Source organism: Microchirus variegatus (genome assembly GCF_963457635.1).
Source record: "Microchirus variegatus genome assembly, chromosome: 4".
NCBI lineage: Eukaryota > Metazoa > Chordata > Actinopteri > Pleuronectiformes > Soleidae > Microchirus > Microchirus variegatus.
In genome coordinates this window covers 21,851,637-21,874,102 of record NC_139805.1, presented here as the reverse complement: position 1 = coordinate 21,874,102, position 22,466 = coordinate 21,851,637, and the positions used below count along the sequence as shown (strand labels likewise).

The following is a 22,466-nucleotide window of genomic DNA, read 5'->3' as shown; positions in this document are numbered from 1 at the left end:
GCCGTGTGTGTACCTAAGATTCCCATGTCGTATTTTCCCTCCTTCTTGTCCTTCTCGATTAGGTAGTCAAAGTTTTCAGTGAAGTACTGGAAGAGATAGTTCTGCTTGTGGACCTCCAGGCCCAGGATACGATTTAGGAACTTGGTGATGCTGCAATCTGAGGAAAGAGAAACGGAACACAAAAGTTGTTACACTCATTTTGTGTGGCCTTGGTCGTAATCATCACTAGTGTACTGGGATGACATTTGCCAGGATGATTTTGGATACCTTTCTCAGTACTGATCCCAAAGCGAGGTTCCCTACAAAAGATGCCCACGTCCATCATTCCGATTTTCATGTCTGGAATACAGAAAAAAACATGTTTTATTTTTCCAAGGCTCAATCACAGAATATGCTCTCTGTTCACAGACGCTGAACATGCAGTACCTCTGAAGAAGATGGCTTCACCCCCTGGGTAGTCTTTGGGAGGGGGCACCTTGTTCTCTATGTGACCAAGGATTGCTTTGGTGATCTTATCCAGAGCCTTGGTACCGTACTGCAAGAAAAGGGAAATTAGTATTATTATAAGATGATGCACTAGTAAAAACGAGATATGTCAAGATGTAAGATAATATCTTACCTTGTTTTCGAAATTGTACTTGCTCAGGTCTCTGGATTCAGTGGCTCTTCTGTCTCCGTGTGTTAATGCCCCCTACAAAGTGGATAATAATTATTATTATCACTATTATAGTCATAGCAATTGGAGTCGTAATAGCTCTGTCAAGATCATCACACTAATACAGACGGACATACGTGAATCTGAATTGGTCAGTGCAATTAAACAACCAGACCTCAATGCTCGGATAAAGCATGAGAGAATACCGACCCAACAAGTATTGAGAAATGCATTACAATAACATAAGTTGTCATAAGTTTTGAGTTACTGCACATGATTTTTAGTATTTGATAGATTGACTTGATAGAAAAAAGGTGTGATGGAGATGAGGGAAAATTTAGGTAAAGCCAAGTCAGCAGCAGGCCGGCCTTGTAGCTGGCTGCTGTCTCTGCCACACAGAAGAATGCCTTCAAACACGATAACAAAGGGTTTCCTTTGCCAAATATGACTTCACTGCTGATTTGAAGTCAGCCTGGAACAAAGGTATTCCGCGATCTAGTTGCAGTATGTGTGTGTGTGTGTGCGCGTTTCTTTCTCTCTCATTGTATTTGTGTTGTTGTATCGGTTTTGGGCAGCCAAAGTGGACGAGATGTGACCTTTCCTTGATGCAGATTTACCGAACGCATCTGGCAAACACAGGAATGACTTCCTGGAACCGCCATCCCCTCGCACCCTCCTTGCCCTCTTTCCAAAAGAACTGTCATGCTGTGTCACTATGGAAATAAATGACTGCTCGCGCTGAAATGCATTGATAATTGTGGAAAATGACCAAATACTTCTAAATTATCCAGGAAATCTCTCTTTTTTTTTGCTTATTCAGTTTTCCATTGTGGAGCTCAATAAGGGAAAGGCCCCGAATCTCTTGAGGTTTGTGGAAAGATATTTGATGAAACTTCAAGTAAACCAACAATAAAGAGACTTTATAGAGGGTTTCTGGAGGAGGGAATACCCAGGGAGACAGGAAGGACAGGGGGGTTATGGCAGGGTGAAGTTGCAAATGGCAGAGTTGATGGCAATACTGAGCCCAACAACCAACAAACACAAAATACAGATCCTATCTGTTTACAGCGGAAAATTCTTCTCGCTGAGACCAAAAGATGAAACGGATCATTTTCCCAAGACACAAATAAAGAAAACATGGGATTTTAAAAAAAATGTGCAAAAAAAAAGAGGAAAAGCAACAGGAGAAAACAAAACAAACACATTTATGAAGCAAATGTGTATTATGTACCAGGCTTTCTAGTCTCTTTGCCACAATGGAGGCAAAACGTCTCTCCCCTGCCAACTCTGAGATAAGGAAGATGTACTCTGGTGCCGTCACCTGATTGGACCGATGGGTGCGACCTGAGAAGACAAAGAAAACATGACGATGAGATCAAATCAGTCCAAAAACAGATAGAGATGAGAAGTAATACTGTACTTGTTTACTTAAAATGGATACTCATAATTTTACAAGTCAGAATTCCCCACAGGGTTTGATTTAATCGGCAGCAAACGTATAGTTATGCTGCATTTACTGCTTTAAAGCCAAGCTCTTTCTACCAGCTCAAGGTGGTTAAAACTTTATGGCTGTTTTGGCGGCCCACAGGACCACCAATGCTGCGGGATTACTGTTTGTGCGAGATGTGTTTGTGTGTGTGTAAGCGAGAGAGAGAAAGAGCAACAGTGAGGCAGTAATTGCTGTATACAGCTCTACAATTGAAACACCCAGGATTTATGTTACTATGAGAAGTGTGAAATAAATAAAGCAAACTTGGCTACGGCTGCCACAGCAGAGGCAAACACTCTGGGATCGTCGTGCTTATGGTCTTATCTCAAGATCCAAATCAAATGAAGCGCATGGAAATATTCACAAACCAGACTTTTTGATTTTATGAAAGGCTTAAAAATACACAAGTGCTACATATTATGTGATTTGAAAATCATTGTGAAAGCAGCAGCAAAGATACACTTGTAGATGCATATTACACAGCAGTGAATTGGCCTTGAAGTAATGTCAACAATATGACCCATTCAAATGTAAGTATTGTTACAGCATATGTTCAAGATTATTAAAAATGACTGGCTTCACTTTAACATGAACGGATCATCGAATAACAGAGACATGTGGGGCTGCATTCATGTGGCTTCCTTGTACAAAGAGTCGCTCATGGCGATGAAATGCTCAGAAAATTCGAATAACTATGAGATCTCCAAGATAAAAGTTGCTTTGTTCAAAGACGAAATACTACGGCTTGATCCTAGTAAGAGGGACTACATTCAGGTTTCTTACGCAGTAAAGAAACCTTTGCCAGTAATATTTAATATGTTGAATGACACCTTTTTGAGTAATTAATCCTATTTGTCTGCCAACAACCACAGGGAACGAGACATTGATCTCATTCCGGTAAATAATGGTCATCGGTACGGTTGGATTTCCTGGTTCTCATGCTTTCATTTCTTTTCCTCCATTGTTTGTTTGCTTGTAAACTAACTACACTACTTATACTGACTTGTCAGCAATTACAGGAAATTGATGAACACTAATTCTCCCTGTGGACATCACAGTGTCACACTGGAGACTCAGAGCAAGAGGGTTCCTAGTTCGAATCCTGGTTGGACCAAGGCTTTTCAGTGTGGAATTAGCGTGTGTTACCCCATGTGTGCATTAGAATTTATATGTATTCTGGCTCTTTCTCACGGTCTAAAGACACATGCAGATTAAAGTTAGGCTAATTGAAGGCTCTGAACTGACAATAGGTGTGAATGTAATGGTTGTTTTGTTTCTGTCATACTTGGCAACTTACCTTAATCACTGATAACTACAACCTGAACTACAAAGCGGAAAAAGTTTATGTATCACTGACAGAGGAAATAGAAGATCAAAGTTCACTTTTAAATTAAAGAAAAAAATCATATTCAAGCCAAATTCTTACAATGGCATGAGCGGTTCCTTCTTTCTTTGCAACTCAGTGACTGTGCCTTTTTTCCCCCTACCCATTTTACCTTTGAAAGGCTCGTAAAAGATTCAGTTCCTTGACTCACCAAACTGCTGAATAGCCCTGTCTGCACTCCACGGCAGCTCCAGAGTCATGTGGACCCGGCGTTTCTGGTTTTTTATCCTCTTGTCCGCCTGTAGGGAAATCCCAGAGCTGGCTGCCTCTGAGATGATAGCCACCAGCTGGAAAAAGAAGGATTATATTAGGATGATCGGTGGAAATCTTAATGAACAAGAGGTTCAAGCCATTTGAATCTTCCCTGATATTCATTTGATGTTTCTGACCTTCTCTCCACCCATAAAGCGGTCCTTCTCCTTGAGGTTGATGTGGTCGATGGTAAGACCCTGCTCAGCCCTGGACTCGTAGCGGACGCTGCCATCAGGGCGCCGAACCACGCGACCCTTACGACCAGTCATCTGCAGACAAAACCATAAATGATATCGTTCAAGGTGGTGCTGTGAAGTGAAGACCATGCGGGATTTCTAGTGGAGTGTGGATTTCTCATACCTCTGAGACTTTATCTGGTCCTCCAAACTTATCAATGAGCTCGTCCAAGGTATTAAGAGGTAGATCTTTACCCAGTGCGGATATTTTGTGAAGGAGGCCCTGTTTCATCTCCTCTATCCTTGCTGTGAACACAAGGCAGGGAGGGTGAGAGTCACAAAAGTACCACACAGCATAGGAAGTCCAAGTGTCAGCTACTACAGAGTGGAAAATTGTTTCAGTAGCTATGTTTACATGGACTCAAATACTCAGAATAAAAGCCTAATCAGACTAAAAAATGTCAACAAGCCAATCCAAATATTCCAGTACGATCAGTCCATTTGGAAAGGACTTTCAATTTGATCGAGAGAGGTGGTTTATTCTGATCATCATTCTGATCGGTGTTCCTAAACAGTTGTTTCATTCATGACTTCCTGGTTTGAGTTATCACGTGTCTGCCTGACATAAACATGATGTATTTCTGTTTCTGATATTTCTGGAAAAGGATAGAAACTGTGGGAACAACAGAGTTTTCTCATTAGAGACTTCAGATTGCAGGGCAGTAAATGAAATGTGCTTGGATTGATATAAATGTCCTCCTGCTGTTCATTGGAAGTCAGGTGCAGAACGAACTGCTGATTTTATAGCTTCATTACAGAGAACAGAGGAAACCAAAGTCTTGTTTGAAACAAACAAAAAAAGACTAAATGTAGGAGAGAAGGGGAAAGTAATGGATGGTATAGAGTGAGGGCTCAGAAGAAATATCTGAGGGTGTGTTATTTTTACAATACAGGCAGAAGTGAAGCTTCTTCCTCGACTACGATTTCCAGACAATTTCACAAGTCTGCACACGTCAAAGTGGATTATTCTTATTTATGGCTTGATGCATGTACAATATACACCCACTATAATTGGATTATTTATTTGTAAACAGTGAAGTTGTAATTTCTAATCAGCATGATTTTAATTGGATTGAAGAACACTGACAAGACACCAACACCAAGAACCACATCTTTTTTTTTTTTTTAACTAATCTTCTCAGATAAAAAACCCACAATCATCTCCTTACCTGTCTGGTAGCTAGTGTGGTTTACAAAGATGACATCATCGTTGTCTAACAGGGAATCAGGTGAGGAGTTGGAGTCTGTGTCCATGCCGTCAGTGTCACTGCTGCTGTCATCAGTGATGTTGATCACACCGCCGATGTCCACTGTGTGCTTGGGTACCTTGGTTTGTCGACCTCTGGGTTTCCCTGAAGTCACAAGGTGATATCAGAGTGAGAAACAAGAGTATCTCAAAAGTGTTGCCATTGATTGCAGGCCAAAACCTTGTTTTTTTTTTATATTGGTGCTGAAAACAACCAGATCAAACAAATATAATACTATATATACTTTATTAGGTATACCTATTGAACGGATTAATGCAAATATCTAATCAGTTAATTACATGCCATCAACTCAATGCATTTAAGCATCAATGATGATCAGAATAACATGATGAAGTTCAAACTGAGCATCAAGAATGAGGAAGAAAGGTGATTTTGAACATGGCATACTTGTTGGTGCCAGACAGGCTGGTCTGAGTATTTTAGGATCAGCTGATCTATTTGGATTTTAGCACATAACCATCTCTAGGGTTTACAGAGAATGGTCCCAAAAAAGAAAATAAATCCAGCGAGCAGTGGTTCCCTGGGTGAAATTGCCTTGTTGATGCCAGAGTTCAAGATAGCAGCAGAAAGGCAAGATTAAACCGAGGTATGTAGAAGATCTCTGGACGCACAACAGGCAGAAGACCACACCTGGTAACTAATAACGTGACCTAAGAGTGTGTATAACATCTACAAAGTGGAGCATTGGGTATACACAACAGCAGTTAAAAAACATAATATATATATAAAAAATGCATCCTCTCGACTTACGTTTCCTCTTATTCCCTGGTGCCTTCTCTCTCCTCTGCTTTTCCGAAGGGAAATGTTTTGTCACAAGAGACTGGAAAACTCCCCTAAATTAAAGAGAAAGAGGAGAACGAAAATGTGATTAAGTCAGGAAAGAGATAGGGACAACCCTGGGCTGTTAGACTCTGTGAATTCCTATTATGTCAGGTACTGACAGGCAGATGAGCATGTTATGCATGATTTATTATACCAATTTAGACATTCAAGAAAGGCAGCTGCACTGAGTTTGGGGTCAAACAAGTTGAGAGCTCTTAGCCGTTCTTTCCTTTCTTGTTTTCTTTGGATAAGTTGTAGGCTAATTAAATAGCTGCTAATGAAAGAGACTTGCTGGCTAAATGGTGAGGACTTAAACCACACGGCCTAAATACCCTGTGGTTTGTAGGTGACATGTTTTCCTCGGGCTTGGGAGTATAATGAGGCAACAAAACAAAATGTAAAAAAACGAAACTATGGTGGCGTCCACCAAAAAAACAATGAGCTCTACACATGGGAACACAGGAATGCAACGATATGGAAAATGCACAGCTTTTCTGTTGTCATCCAAAACTTCAGCTTGAATGTTTTTGTTATTTGGATAAAATGACAGACAATGTTTTCTAAATGTTACTCACTCTGCTGCAGAGACAAATCTGTCCAAATGTCCATCATTCTCGTCAAGAACCTCTCTGGTGCGAGACTCTCCAGTTGACTGAAGGCCAATAACAATGCACTGCAATGGAAAATGTTTTTAACACATCAATCATTTGTTACTGAGTTATCTGTACTTCAATCACTTTGGGCGTTTCTGGAATTTAACTAATAACATACTCCAAAACTGACTTTTACATGCAAATAAAGCACACTATTGACTGTTAAACATTATTAGAATGTTCCTGTTTGTCTCTTGCAACATCTGTATAAAAATTGAAGCCTCTGCTTTCATCTTCCTTGGTTACAGACAGTTTCTTTCTCTGAACATTATACACACACTATTAGACAGTGTTCATTTGGCATGTGTTGTGCTGACCTTTCCAGCCCCCAGCTCCCTCTGAGCCAGCTCCACCAGGCGGCGAACCTTGGCAGCAATACAGAGGTATTTGAAGAAGCGTTGGTGAGACGACCAGAACTGCCCCCATAGAGACTTCCTGCTGACCAGGCCTAGCTCATCCGCTGCACGCATGAACACTTGCAAAGCCTCTGCCCACTGGAAAACAGATTCCACATGTATGTTTGGTTTTTGTGTCGTGTAGATTGTTCGTATCTTGTGCATATTTGTGATGCTTACCAGTTTGGCAGCCTTGTTATAGACCAGTTTGAGGTCGCCATCCAATCCGATCTCTTCGACGCGGAACGATACTCCTGAGAAGCTCAGCTGCCTGGCAATATACATCCCGCTCACTTTCATATCCATGGCAACAATCTCCATGGCACCAACGCCTCTGTATACAAATGGCAAATCGATTATTTAACATACTTGACATATGCTAATCAACCTGCAAACTGTTTGTATAGAATTTTCCAGTCGGTACAGACATATGAAAGTATGAATTAATTTGACTGGAGCGCATGGCTTTAGATCGGATTTCTGGAACATTTCATCCAACAAACCTCTTCTCAATGGTGTGCAGGAAGTCATCAAAGGTTCTGAAGGGCGTGCCCTCACCCCAGATTCCCAGGCGGCTCATATAGATCATGTTCTTTGGCTCAGAGGCACCTGTGGAAGGAACAAGAAAATGCATACGTTAGAGTTAACTCTGCGGTGTCACATTAGGTGTGTAAGAATGTGCGTTTATTTGAAATGTCGGCCGACCTGTGGCACTGGCATACACCACTCTGGCCCGCGGCAGCTTGTTTTGCAGGTCAAGCACTGCCTTGCCCATCTTTGTCGATGTGGCATTCTTTGCTTTGTGGCATTCATCAAAAATAATCTGTGAGGGTGAGCGGTCAAGGGCAAACATCTCTCAAATCATATTGTGTTAGTCCAACTAAAACTGGACTTTTAAAATACATGTTAATTTACTAAATAAAATGTCTCAAAGTCAGACTATTGGCACTGGCTAAAGTGCTCTGTGTATGTTCCACAGTCCTTGCCCTTGGGCTTTGACATGGACATGATAGAAGTAACAACACTTTATTTATGAGTGAGGAGGAGATTGAATTTATGCTTTCAGCTTAAAGAACTAAATATTATGAAGTTGAAGGGAGGTGGACAGACATTGTGATGCTCAACATACCAACTAGCCACCACACAAAGTTGTTTTGGTCTGACAAACTGAAAGGGGGCATGCTGTTTTCCAAGCCATATATTCCTCATTCAATTAAATAAAAATAAAGGACAGTTAAGGACGTTTTCTTCCATTTGAGTGTTTGACTGAATGCAGGATGGAGCAACGTGAGACATTGTTTGACAGGAAAGGATACAACTCCATCAAAGTCTGGCTTGCACCAGTCCAGGATCTGTTTAATTCTTGTCCGACGCTGCCCTCCTGCCTGGCTCTCTCCAATCAGCGCAGAGTACGTTGCAAACAGGACTCCTTCTGAGGTAGCTGTGTCTCCATACTTTATCTGTGAAAATGCATTTTAAGACAATTTTCAAGTGGACAATATGGTTTGCTTTTGTGTCTTTTTCTCCTGCACTGTAGATAAAACCTAATCTACTGCCAAGAACAAACCTTATGTTCTCAGATTATCACACTTATTCCACCTGGACCTACCTTGTTTAAGGCATGCACAGGAATATTCGATGCTTCTATGTCTTTGAGATCTCTCTCTGCATCAAATTTCAGGTCATTGGATATGCTGAACCTGAAGACAAGAAATGAAAAGTCAGTAATTCTCCAGAATTATAGCTCATACATGCTCAAAATAACTTGGCAAATGGACACAAAGCACACTCATATAAATCAGGTATTGTAAACCAATAAGAGAAACTACAGCCGTTATTTAGCTTTCAAGCTTGATTTATGGCGCCAGTATGAGGTCGACCAGAGCAGTAAATCTCCCATACCACAGTGCTTTCTTCCTTCCCTTAAGGTAATTCTCCAGGATGATTCCTGCCACAGTGCGGCCCTTTCCAACCCCTGCCCCATCTCCGATCAGGAAGCCTGCTCTCTGGTTGTTCTGCAGGATCACCTCGTGTTGCTGAGGGCACAGGAAGAGCAAATACATGAACAGAAGTTCCTACATGCTCAAAACAGTTCTATTTTATTGTGTGTATGTGTGTACCTGGCAGGCATAGATGATGGCCTCCAGCTGCAGAGCAGAAAGCTGGCCACTGTTAATAGTTAATTCAGAGATGGACAGAGTGTAGGTGATGTCAGGAGGAGGGACACTGGATAGTGTGTTTGTCTCCACCACTATGTCAGGATGAGAAATTCCTATGGTGGCTGAAGGATAAAAAAAGTTAATGTGTTAATAGCAATCTGCATGAACATGATGTCACATTAAAATAAAGAAAACAGTGGATGAGTGGATGTGGATATTCAGCAGAGTGGCCTACATTTAGAAGGTTTGTACTCGGCATATGTGTCTACATGTCCCAGTTCATCCGTCTCCTCCTCCTCAGCATCCTCTTCCTCCTCTGGAGGTGTCTGGGTTCTCTGAGCCTGAAAACACAGAGTAGATTTCATCAGTGTAATTCCCAGTAAAAAATAAAGCTGTGTTTGGGAGTTTTGTTGCCTCGGTTTCTTGTTTTTTGGGTTAGGCAAAGATGGTTTGGAAAAGAGACTGCAGCTGGAAGTTGGAGGCAGGTGTAAGCAGGTAGTAAGAGGTTAGCATAGCATCATGACCTACCAAAGGAAAACCAAAGGAAAAGTAAGACAGCAAATAAGACCAAAAGGTGCACGAAGCAGAATGAGAGAGGGTCTCAAAGAAGTTTGTTGCCAGAGACAAAAAAGTGAAAAACAGGAAGGATCCATTCAGACAGACACCTCAACATTTCTGTTTCCACTTTTGTACCCAGTATACGGAATTCTTTGCTTCTTACGCCAAGGCAGATTTGCAGAATGTGTCAAATACATGCAATATGCAGCAATTCTTTCATCATCGGTGTTAATTCTGACTTGCCAAAGAAGGTACAAGCATTAGACTTTTACAGCTCACATGCACTGTCAATATGAGATCCTCAGATGAGTGCCATGCTATGTTTCCATGTGAAACAGTCTGGGGCTTATCTTGTATTGCAAACACACATCAGCTGCAATTTACACACATGACACAATATGCACATAGACATTACTCAGAATTTCCAGTGAACAGGCTCATCCGTCGAGAGAGCAAATTTTAATTTTACATTAGACTAGAGATGTCGGCGTGGCTACCTGGAATCCTCCTAAAGGTGGGGTGCTGATAATAGCAGTTATATCATCCAAACTGGCCAAGCCATGAAACCTGCTGGTGCCATTCTGCTGTCAAAAGACAAATAAAATGAAGAAATACAAACTCAGTGATGAAGACAGTGCCAACTGCATGCAAAAAAGGTGAAAAAATCAAACCAAAACAAACATGAATAATCACTGTGTACGTGCATGTGTGTGTCTGTACATGAGGGAGCTTTAAAACTGCCTGATGGAGCAGCACTCAACAAAATACGATTTGTTGGCTGGTGGTGAAAAGAAAGCAGCAACAACAAAAGGCAGATAAAGTGTGTGCGTCTGGGAAACATAATGGATGAAATGAGGGCACAATGAAAAGGAGAACATAAAAGGCTTTCAGAGGGTAGGGAAAATAAATGTACACTGATTCGTATCAAAAAAGATATTCGCGGATCCAATTCAAAGACGCTTCAACAGGAGCCTGAGCGGGGAAGGAGGAACAGTCGAAAAACAAAAGTTGCTCTCTTTGAATAAATGGTGCCGTAATATAATATATGAGTTACAGAGTCTATTATGGATCTCGGTGGCTACTGAGTAACAGTAAACAAAAACAACTGGTTTGACAGAGGTAAGACGTCATACATTGTCAAGAAATAGCCAGTACTGAGTATGTTGGGACAATAATGGAAGCCTGTTTTATCATTCATTTCCCATGATAATAGGCCAAGTCATGTCACTGACACAATATATGGGTGATTAACGTGGGGAGAAACCTTCATCCAACCCTTGTGCCACATGTCTGTCATGCTTTTGCGTGCTATCAAATTAAAGGAACACAATAGTGCTCAGACTCGACTGCACTAAAGGCTTGGTCAAAACAGCGTGAGTCACAGTGTGTATTGTGTTGCATTTTGTGTTGTATTTTCTGATGAGTGAACATAGACGATACAACAAGAAAATCTACAACAGGCTGCTAGATGTTCAGTTAAAGGGACAAGCTGGCCCTTAGGTGCAGGTGCCAAGTGTATTTCCCCACCACATATTATTTTTATAAGTTTGTGTTACAGTGTGTGTGTGTGTGTGTGTTTCCTGCTGACCTCTAGCTGGCTTTGTGCTGGTGTGGCGGTGGTACTAGTGTTGACGTCCCAGAGGGTGGGCACTGTGTCCAGGTTATCTGTGCTGATGAAGGACTGGGCATCAGCATACTCCGACAGCGAGTCAGCCGGAGAGGAGAACAAAGAGTTGGTGGAGAGGTCATCAATGCAGGACAGGTCCTGAAGACGCAGAGAAGGAGAGGAGGTGTTACAATAAGTCACACGGCAGAGTCGTATTGATTTCCCTCCATTAAAGACACTTTATCATTGTGAAAGAGACAAGTCGATTATTTTTAGGGTTGGTTCATGAGTGTTTTCCGTCACTCCCTTTATTGATAAAGTTAAACAATACACAAATACGTGCCTGCACACACACACACACAATACATGCGCCACGTTCATTCTGGATTTTCGGTCATATCACCAGTAGCCCAAACTAAATCTAATCGCACACAGATGTGTGAGAGTGAGCATGTAAAATGGAAAGAGCATAAAGAGAGTGCTTGTGTGTACATATATGTGTGTGTGATTTTAGCCATGGCTGCCTTCCAGTCGCCTCTCTATTCATATCCTCTTCCAACCATTAGCATGTCATATTCTTTAACTAGCCTCTCGCTGGTACCCTGGACCCCCCTCGGAGGCTTATAAAGATGAAAGTGGGGAGATGGATGGGCAGGGGAGGTGACATGGTAGACAACAACCAGCTGAGCACAGGAGAGACTGTTTTTAGCGATGGAAGTATGGGCTATCTCTTTGTTTTAATGGTCGGGTGTGTTTCTGTGGTGCTTTATGCGTGTAGTGTATATTTATAATCAGTGGGCCATGTGTGGAGAGTCCCACAACCCCATGTTGTGGCTAAACCCGTCTGCACCCCACCTCCATTATGCTGCCAAACATATCCATTCCATTTCACTGTTCATCTCCCTTTAAAAGGGATACTTCCATATTTTCAGACATTTGCTTATTCACTTAGATGAGAGGGTTGGCTCAGCGCTTCCCTGTTTCCAGTCATTGTGCTAAGCAAAGTTATATTTAGCATACAGACAGATAGCATTGTATCACACACACACTCCCCAGTGGAAATTTTCCCAAAAAAATGTTTGAGTTTCCAAGCACAGTTACAATTTGAATGTGTTCTCTTCTTTTTGCACATACAAGTTAATGATCGTGAATTTGACCTCTGCATTTAACCTTATTTTTACACACTGGATGCACACTAATCTGCACCTGGGGGAAATGGGGTCCTTGCTCGGGAGCACACCACCCCCTTGACCCATCCTGGGATTTGAACTGGCGACCCTCCGGTTACAAGACACATTCCCTTACACTTGGCCATGAGCTACAACCATGCTGTTTAATTGTTCTACTGTCTTTTTTCCAGTATACAATAGTGGGCAATTACTTTACTGACTGAAGTGTGTCTGCTTCCACTAAATAGATGGTGACATGCCCCCTTGTTGGGCATTTTCTAGTTGACCTATTACATCACACACCAAAAACAACTGGAGGCTAGTCATTAACATGTCAGGCGCCATTTTGTGTCTATCTACCACCCACTAACGTCAAAATATTTAATTCTTCAAGCTACAGAGCAGTCTCTTCTTCTGCATACAAAAATGCAGCGGTCTGGATTTCACCATGATTTTGTGTGCCGGCTGACCTTTAAGGTCATTGTAATCTTTGGGAGTTAGCTAGAGGCAACTAGACATACTTTTTGTTTCCATTTCCACTTTTTTCAAAGTCCAGTTTTAGTCAGACTAATGCAATCATACATCACACATTTCTGTAACTGTAAACAGGCTTACATATGCAAAAACTACACTTTCAGATAAAAAGAGTATAAATTAAGTTAAAGCGCAGAGTGATAGGATTGAAATGACTGTTACAGCTAAGTAAGGAGGAAGTAAACATGCCGACTTCTGTCATAAATACCTATTAACCATTACTCACAGTTCACCTGAAAATGTCTTATAGGCGTGAGAAGATAGCACACGGTGTGCTTCGTGTTTAACGTGACTACATCATGTGGGAATGAGGCCTAGTGAGGGCGGTGAACAGCAGACAGACACACACACTGCCCTACACACTACTGAATCTGCCCTGTGTATGTGAGTGTGTGAGATACATGTGTATATTTTTGCCCCCCATGACGTAAGAGAAACGACTCACTATCACATTTGATTTTTGTGACCTATGTTTTGTGCTTTTCCAAGGGTACAGTGCTCACCTTATCAGTGTTTGCTGGTAGCTCTGTGATTATTCTGTTTCTCTCTCAAACTCTCTCACCCTGCCTTTCTGTGTTCCTCTCTCCCCTGTACGTGTTTGTGTGTCTGTGTGCTTCCTGAGGGCAAGATCGGGCATGAGCTCTGAAAAACACTTGCTCCAAAGTTGTTGCAGCAGACAAACAGCTGAGTGGAACAACTGCCTGTCTTTTCTGTGGTGACAGAGGGTCAGATGTGTGAGGGCCCCAGTAAAATATGACTGCCACTCCCAAACACATAACCTATCACCACCCTTCTTGACTCCAGTCAGATTGTTTATCCTATGAACAGGGCCTTCCAATCTCATCCCATTCCCTGGCTTCTCACTCCTTCTTCTACTCCCTCTGATTGTGGATAGATGTGTAAACAGGAATGCTCAGAGAAGGGACACCAGAGGTAATATTCTACAGACAAAAATATGTGGAAAACCACAGAGAAGCACGGACACATGTATTGTTCCACACAGGATAAAAGTAACCAACAATTTCAATAACAGAACATGATGGGTTATGATTCATGTTTTAAGCCATCATCATTTTCTTTTCCTGTACAAATGGTTTATTGTTGTCAGTCTGTGCTACACAATAATGTATTGATTCAAAAACCAGCCTAAAATCAGACTTGAAAAAAAATAAATTTGTTCTGTAAATATGTGATTTGTATCTAGAGCCATGGGTCACTGCTCCTTGACAATGTCCTCACGTGTGACTTCTAGGCTTAACACATCATGGAAATCTATTTATGAAAGCATAATGACTGTGAGCCACTTTAGTATTGTTATTTAGAGCAGTTTTTAAAGATGGCTAACTAGCTCAACCCAATTCCTACTATGACAAGAACAAATTTGTGCATAGTTTAACATTTGTTACAACTGTTCTACTGAATCTCCAGGAAATGACTGATATAAAAGGTCTAGTTCAGATCCAGAAAAAACACTGAAAACTGGTCCAGGTCTTCTTTGATTCTAATCAAGACATGACTGACCTCAGCGCCATGCTGATTGAGTTGCTAATTAGAGCGTAACTGAGGCAGCAGTGTTTGTATCCTCGTCTAACTGCTCCCAAGACTGGGTCCTGCCGAGCAAAGATAAGGGCCTGAATTCCAACTGCTCCGATGCTAATCTGACAGCATCCAAAACACACAGCCACAAAACCATAAAACTAGTAATCCTGCCTCTCTGTCACCCCCCTCTCCATCTCTCCATCTCTCTGCTGCAAAATAAAAAAAAATAAAAAAAACATCTGCATGTGTGTGTGTTTCTGTGACTGTTTCTTTTCATTTAGATTTCGGGGAATTCAATATGCTCAAATCTTTTATTGTTATTTCTGGGAACAGCTGGGTGTATGAGTGTGCGTTAATGTGTGTCCATTAGCAGAGAAGAACATGCGAGCATATGTACGATACTCAGAAACAGGGTTGTGTAAGAATCTGACCATACGTTTGCTTTTCAGGGCTGACATAAGACAGATAGTGATACACTATTAGAAAAAAGCGTCCTTCTACAAGGGCTGAGGTTCTACCTGGAACCATTTGCTTCTGAACAACCCTTTCCCAAAGAAAGGGTTTTTCAAGGGTTCTTGGTAACACTAATGGTCCCAGTAAGAACCATTTTGACCCAGAGAACCCTTTAAAAACCCATTTCCTGAATAAAGTGTTTTAAAAGGGTTCTTGGTAGTACCCTCCAAAAGGGTTCCTGCCTGGTGGAAGCTTTATTAAAAGGTTCTACCTGGAGCCAAAAAGGGTTCTCCTGTCAGAACAAGCTGAAAACCCTTATATGGTTCTACTAAGCACATTTATTTCTAAGAGTGTATTGATAGTGTTTGAAAATCAGCATAGCAACCAGAGGCTAAAATACAACACACAACTACTGATATACACAGGACTTCAAATGAACAATACAGTATCACATAGTCAATATGAAATATCGCAGGATTTCCATACAGCTCTACATTCTTAGAAATAAATGTGCTAAGTAGAACCATATAAGGTTCTTCGGCATGTCCTCATAGGAGAACCCTTAGTGTTACCAAGAACCGTTTTAAAACCCTTTATTCAGTAACGGGGTTTTGAAGGGTTCTCTGTATCAAAATGGTTCTTACTGGAACCATTAATGATACCAAGAATCCTTGAAAAACAAATGGTTCCAGGTAGAACCTCAGCCCTTGTAGAAGAACACTTTTGGAACCTTATGCCAGAGAGTGTACTCAGTATTGTATTGTTTTTTTTGCTACTTAACTGGATATTTTCTGGTTTCTTTGCCCCCAAATAACAAAGAAATCATTAAAACTGAATAATTTTTGGTTTGTGAAACAATCATCAACATTTGTTTGAAACTCAATTTTTAAAAATATAATGAGAGACCTAACACAATGAGGGAGGACTTGGCGACAACTGAAAACAGATAAATATCGGAGATAACGACGGTGGAAAAAACGAGTCCCTCACACTCGCACGATGCCTGCAGAGCTGCAGTTAGTTGATTGTTGTGGTTGAAGGTGTTTATCAGAACTGGATTTAAAAAAACAACCTCACACACAAACAGCTCCATGTATTCACAATATAATCAGCAACATGTGCCACACTGCTTATAAAAAAATCCATGATGATGAGAGGCAACTTTAGGCTATATTCAAGCTAATATTAATACTAACAAAGACAAAGAAAAGCTGAAATATTGAGCTGCAAAATAACAGGGAAACATTCTTTATAGTCTTCCCTCCAGGTATTTTTGATGCTGTGTACAATTAAGCCAACGTTTGACTCATTTCTGGTTCAAATTATATTCATACTACACACTGGAGGCTAAAATACTGGCTTGTGATCAAAAGGCAAACTTCAGGTGTATAATTGTATATACATACAGCAGTTTCTTGGTCACATCCTGTTAAAAACTTAACAACCTGCCGCGGTGCAAGGCCAAGCTGAGGCCCCAGGCAGCCAGACCAGGCCCAGGGCTTCCCCCTCCTACACACACTGCCAGTTTGGCTGCTTTTCCAAGGCCAGGAAACAAGTCACATGGGCCTCCCACTTCACCACTCACCCACACAAACACAAACACACAGAGATACACACCTTGAATGACCTCACCACCCCCGGCATGCATTTTTGTCATGTCTGGCTTACGTTTGCCAAATCGAACTCCTTCCTTCTTATTTGTTGTCGTCGTCATTCTTATTTGTTCTTATATTTGTTTTCATCTTAATTAATTGTTTTATTTGACTTTTTACCATAGCATTCTTATATGTTCTTATACATTTACTCCTATTTTACCTTAATTCATTGTTTTATTACCATTGCATTGTTTTTATGTACCGTCCTCTCCCTGATGGTGTGACTGGGGGTTGTTCCATCACCCACCCCCAGCTGGCTGCAGCAGCCCCCTCCTCTCATCAGGGTCAGCTGTTGACCTTGCTGGAGTCAAAAGAACCTGATTGATGGCCTGTGTGTGTGTGTGTGTGTGTGTGTGTGTGTGTGTGTGTGTGTGTGTGTGTGTGTGTGTGTGTGTGTGTGTGTGTGTGTGTGTGTGTGTGTGTGTGTGTGTGTGTGTGCGTGTGCGTGTTAATGAGATGAGTCTGGGCCCAAGCACTGAAAAGCTACCACTGGTGTCTCCCTTTCTGTGTGTATTTTGTTATGTCAGGCTGTCTCCGCTGTGACGTTAATAGCAACACCCCCCTCTCAGCTTTTCGTCTTTCCTGACCTTCTCACATGCAGATTTTTTGGCAGACCGGCTCTTTGATTAAGTTGCTGGTCAGATTGTGTGTGTTTTTTCCAGTATTAAATTGATTTTGTTGTGGTTGTGTAACAGTTAAGCCCACCAAGAGCTTTGCAGAGAGCAGACGCTGTCTTTTATATGAATGTATAAATTGGGTTATCTTGTCACAGAGCTTTGAGCAAAGAGTCAACTTGTCAAAAAAAGACACAGTATTTGTGTACGGGAACACATGGAAAGATTTAAGTCTTGCTTTGCTCTATAAGACAAGTGTGTTACACAACCACGTACGAGCCCCTTCAAGCCCAGGCTAATGCAAAAAAAAGCATCTGGTAATAATAGTTATTCTATTGAACAGTGATGTTTTAAATTTCATGTGTTCTCAAAAAGCTGATTGACCATGCTGAACTTAATTTTTTAGATTTTTGATACGAGGGATGACCTGAGGAAAAAGACCATTTTCTACCCTTCTACCAAATATAGCTGATCCCGGGCCAGCTATATCCTACGCTAATCAAAGGAGGTAGACACAGTCCAACGACTTCCTAACAGGCAGGCCTTCATGTGGTGCCAAGTCTGACTAAAAGAAGAAAAGAAATACCGCTTACAAGGCTCCTGGAATTTTCCAGTGTTTTCAGATGTTATTCTGATGCCATGTAAAGTGCATCTTTAGCGATGTGTGAACAACAGCCATGGAGCTTGTACAAAAACAAGTATTTTAAACTAATAAGACTGTTGAATATACAGGGCACTGTCAGCGCATTATGTACCTGACTAATTCACATTCTCAAGTTAAAGAATAATTAAACGTATAAAGGAGTAAAAGAGGAGAAAACTGAAAGACAGAGAGAAAAGAGCAAAAAAAAAGAAGAATAAAACAAGGGAAATTTCAATATTTTGTTGTTGGGCCAAAGAGGAAGTCACCTAACAAATTGTTGGGATTCACAGAGTAATGTCTTAATAGTTTAAACCCACATGTACATAAGAAAAAAAGCAGACTTCTGCAATTGATTTGTAAAAAACAAACAAAAAAACCCCTCACAATAGCATCAACTCTGTGCGTGTTTGTGCTAATGTGTGAGAAACTGCCTGCCATCTGTGACTCCACGTTCACGGTTTAGAGAAAAGTGGAGGTGAGGGGAGTGCTGCTGACGCAAGATGACGTCGTAGTTATGCAGAAATTTCGACACAGCGTACTGCACAATGGAAAAAGCTGTCAACTGTAACAGTCACGAAAAAAAAAACGGGGCCAAGAGAAAGAGTGAACTTTTACATAACACAAAGTGTGTTTGCACATAACTGCACACAGTTAAGGAGATTAGATTACCATAAAAGAAAAAAGAAACACAGGGACTCATACACTACGTGAAAGACATTTTTGGGACAAGAGAAAGAAGAGCGAAAGACCCGCGTCTGACATTAGACAACTGCTGCTTCCTATTTTACTTGTACTATGTTTTGTTTGACACCAATGGGGTTTTCAGGTCATCTGAAATAACTTTTCTGTCCTTTTTTTCTGCACGTCACACCTGTAGATCAGTAGATCAGACGAGTATCACGCTGGGCTTGTTGTCTGTACATTGCTAAGTTATTTATTTTGACCAAAAATGAACAGGTGGAACCAGGGAAAATCTGAGTGATTATTTACAAAATCAGTACAATTGGTTTGAGGACAAAGTGGCTTCAACATAATATAAGGACATGAGTGAGGCATGATGAGTGTGAGAGGGAAGATGTGGAAAAGAGATCTAAAACATCTCCAGATGTTTTAATATTGCTTTAAAATAAAATATATTGGGTACTACGAATTCCTGTTTTAAAACAGCTTTTTTTTTCTCAAAAATCAGACAAAAGCAGTATCTTAACTATGAGCAACTCAACTGTTTCTAAAAAAGAGAAAGAAAACTAGATGTGATGCAAACCCTTAATGGGCCAGTAACGTATTACAAGAAAGACATGCAGTCAAACTTTGGAGCCATGTAACCATATACTGTATGTGTCTGGACTGTGGGAAGAAACCAAAACCAGAGAGCTCCAGTCAGCCGCCTGCAGACACACAGAGAATCTGCAAACTCTTATCAGAAAGGTTCCAGCTGGCCAGCAGATTCCAACCCAGGACCTTGGTGCTGTGTGATGTCACTATATTGTGAAAGTTCATTATGTCCTCTGATTGAGCTTTTGATAACATTTTTTAGACAACAGCAACTTTCCCTTCACCATGTTGTTAACCAGTTTCGGCAGATCAAGCCTCTGTAACAACATCTGATAAGGCACGTCACCACCTAACATCAGGTGACATTTCTGAGGAAGGCGGAAGATACACACGGAACAAGGTAAAGGAAAACTTACTGTTTTCAAAAAACTAACCAAAAAAAAAGGGTGATGTCACTATAAACACTGAGCTGCTGTGTCCCTAATCCAATACAAGAAGACTCTGTAGTAAATCTTGACACTTTTATTTGTCTGTTTTATGCGGCTGGACCGGTGACGTGTTAATTAAACTCTAAAATAAATCTGTACTTGAAACATTTCCAGTAAGACAGCTTAGTTTGAATGAAAAAAAGTTGACACTAAAATGTGTTAGAACACTATTATGTGTATTGTAAATGTTAAATGAAATTGTTCTCTTGAGACTTGCTGTCTTTTACTTTAAACTCAGGCCTCTGAAAAACAATCACACGGCATGGGACAATGAACTAACAACTCAAACAAAACAAGCAAAGCAGAATCATTTCCATGCCATCACAAAAAAAGCAAACACCAATACCGTGAATACTAAAATCAAGTTTCACCATTTAAGTGAGATGATCCGTAACTTCCTTTTGTTATACAGTCTACCGTAACACCAACTGACACTGTTAATCTCTCTTTCTGTTGCAAGGCCTGTGTGTCTTAGTGTCTTTTGTCAGACCAGACAGATTAAGTACACACATCCTGCGTCCAGGTGGCAAGTTTTAATACCAATGATATTTAAAGGGGACATATTATACCCTATTTGTCCAAGTTAACCTAGTTCCCTGGTGTCCTAATGAACATGTCTGCGATATGCTTTGGTCAAAATACCATAAGGATGAAGCACCACAACAGTTCAATCACCCTGCCAAAACAGCCCTTTTCTGAACGCTCTGTTTAGTAATATCTCTAAGGTCCACCTTAAAAAATGGAAATGACATCAGCCACAGAGGCTACTGGGAGCTAACACCACTTAGCATTTGGAAAAGTGATCATTTGCAGGATCTAGCAGGCACTTTGTCATATATATGTATATATATATATATGTATCCACTGGACAGATAAATCCTCTGAGGCTGAAAGTTTGTGTAGGACTCTGTGCTGCACTGTGGAGCCAAGAAGAGACCTTTTCGCGGACTTTTGCCCTCGCCAGCACTCTCGCGTGTTTTACGGACAAAGCTGAGCTCTGTGAGACAAAAAATTGATTTTGCATAATATAAGAGGAGTATTATCACCCTGTTAAGTTGCCGTTTTACCTCGTACCACGTATCACACAGTTCACAATTTACATGGGCGCCGATGCGATATATTTAACGCAGCGCTCCTGAGATAGGTTCACTTATCGCAGGCATGAATTTGTATCAGTAAAAGCGGTGAGAAAGAATCGCAAGACGGCAACCTCTTTTCTCTGCCGTCTCCATCTTTTTACTTTGCAGCGTCAAAAAAAAACCTGCGTCCATCCCTTCTAACTCCACCATTTTCTCTCATCACCACTCATCCTCACCCCCCCATGCAGTCACTCATCCTCACTCTCATTGTTTATTCACTTCCCGTAAACTGCACGCCTTGGTCATGCTTGAGGTTTAATGTAGTACCAGGAAACTGTGAACATGTGCCCACTTTGCGACAGCTCGGCTGCACTCATTCTCGTTGAAGAACAGGTTCATGAATGTTAAAATTAAAAAAAGGTCTATATTTTGCACTAAAAAGACAATCATTTTGGAAGAAATCCACCTAAATTGTCGGACTTCAGGTACCCTTCTAAATAAATCAACTTTGTCTACATGCGTCTTAGAATGAAAACATGTTGTGGAGGAATTTCTAAAATGGCCAATAAAAGCTTATGCACACAATCATAACGATATAATGACAATGTTTGGACACTAACTACAATTGTTGTGGACAGACTCTCGAGTCAGCTGGCAGCTACTCAGAGAAAAACTAACAGAAGCAAATGGTCCAAAGCAACAGGATCATTTGCAGCCTGAGCTAACGTCTAGCCATCTACTTCACTGGCAGTAAGTACATTTTACAGTCTAATGATTAAAACAATCATTTGTTTCCTTTTAGCACTCACCCTACAGCTGGGAATACAAATTAACTGCTTATCAACAGTCTGCTGGGCACATTTTTTTTATTTTTACAGTTAATGAAAAATATGTTTTTTAATCTACAACTGACGGTGTGATTTCTCACATTCTGAGGGCAAAATGCTGAATTACTAATCAGCTTAATCAGTGAGCTTCTCACTGTTATTGTGAGTTTTAATTTCATCAATAGTGCACATTTCAATGAACGGTAGATTCAAAAAACAAACAAACAATCCATTTCCATTCACAGCTAAAAGTAAAACATGATGGATGTATCTAATAGCGTACCAGAAAACAGACACGAGTGCTATTTAGCCTAACGAGATATCAGGTTCTTGCACTTACTGGAAGACGGCAAGGACTGAGGCAGACAATCATTTGTCATAGTTCCTGGCTGGCAGTAAGAGTCTAAATGGTGCACAAGCTTTTTCAGCACAGACGTCTGACTTACTGACAGGTCGAACTTCAACATTCAGAATAAATCCAAAGCCCTCTGTTAAATATACCTTCCATTTTCATTTTTCAGTTATCACAGGGTAAATTAAGTCAAGGTATTTAGTTAAAAAAAATCCCAAAGCAGACCAAGCACCGCACATAAAGCACAGAGTAAAGAAAAATCATGAGCCTGCCCACATTAGTTTTTAATTAAACTGAAGTATTTTCAGAGGAAATGCAGAGGCATTAAAATTAAAAGCACACTCAAGTCATAAAAGAGTAA

General features: G+C 40.9%; 1 protein-coding gene across 1 annotated transcript in view; it reads right to left on the bottom strand.

Annotated features, from left to right (window-relative positions):
• sbno2b (strawberry notch homolog 2b) overlaps nt 1-22,466 on the bottom strand; it is a 45,893-nt gene that overhangs the window by 6,063 nt on the left and 17,364 nt on the right. Inside the window, exons 3-24 of the mRNA XM_083887848.1 lie at nt 11,460-11,636; nt 10,369-10,452; nt 9,549-9,654; nt 9,275-9,435; nt 9,057-9,190; nt 8,764-8,854; nt 8,471-8,614; nt 7,860-7,977; nt 7,658-7,763; nt 7,335-7,488; nt 7,077-7,253; nt 6,682-6,779; nt 6,035-6,117; nt 5,186-5,368; nt 4,141-4,262; nt 3,918-4,049; nt 3,680-3,815; nt 1,887-1,999; nt 620-691; nt 427-535; nt 268-339; nt 14-157 (exon numbers count right to left, since the gene is read on the bottom strand). Coding sequence (XP_083743974.1) covers nt 14-157; nt 268-339; nt 427-535; nt 620-691; nt 1,887-1,999; nt 3,680-3,815; nt 3,918-4,049; nt 4,141-4,262; nt 5,186-5,368; nt 6,035-6,117; nt 6,682-6,779; nt 7,077-7,253; nt 7,335-7,488; nt 7,658-7,763; nt 7,860-7,977; nt 8,471-8,614; nt 8,764-8,854; nt 9,057-9,190; nt 9,275-9,435; nt 9,549-9,654; nt 10,369-10,452; nt 11,460-11,636 — 2,716 coding nt within the window. The remainder of the gene's footprint in view (nt 1-13; nt 158-267; nt 340-426; nt 536-619; nt 692-1,886; nt 2,000-3,679; nt 3,816-3,917; nt 4,050-4,140; nt 4,263-5,185; nt 5,369-6,034; nt 6,118-6,681; nt 6,780-7,076; nt 7,254-7,334; nt 7,489-7,657; nt 7,764-7,859; nt 7,978-8,470; nt 8,615-8,763; nt 8,855-9,056; nt 9,191-9,274; nt 9,436-9,548; nt 9,655-10,368; nt 10,453-11,459; nt 11,637-22,466) is intronic.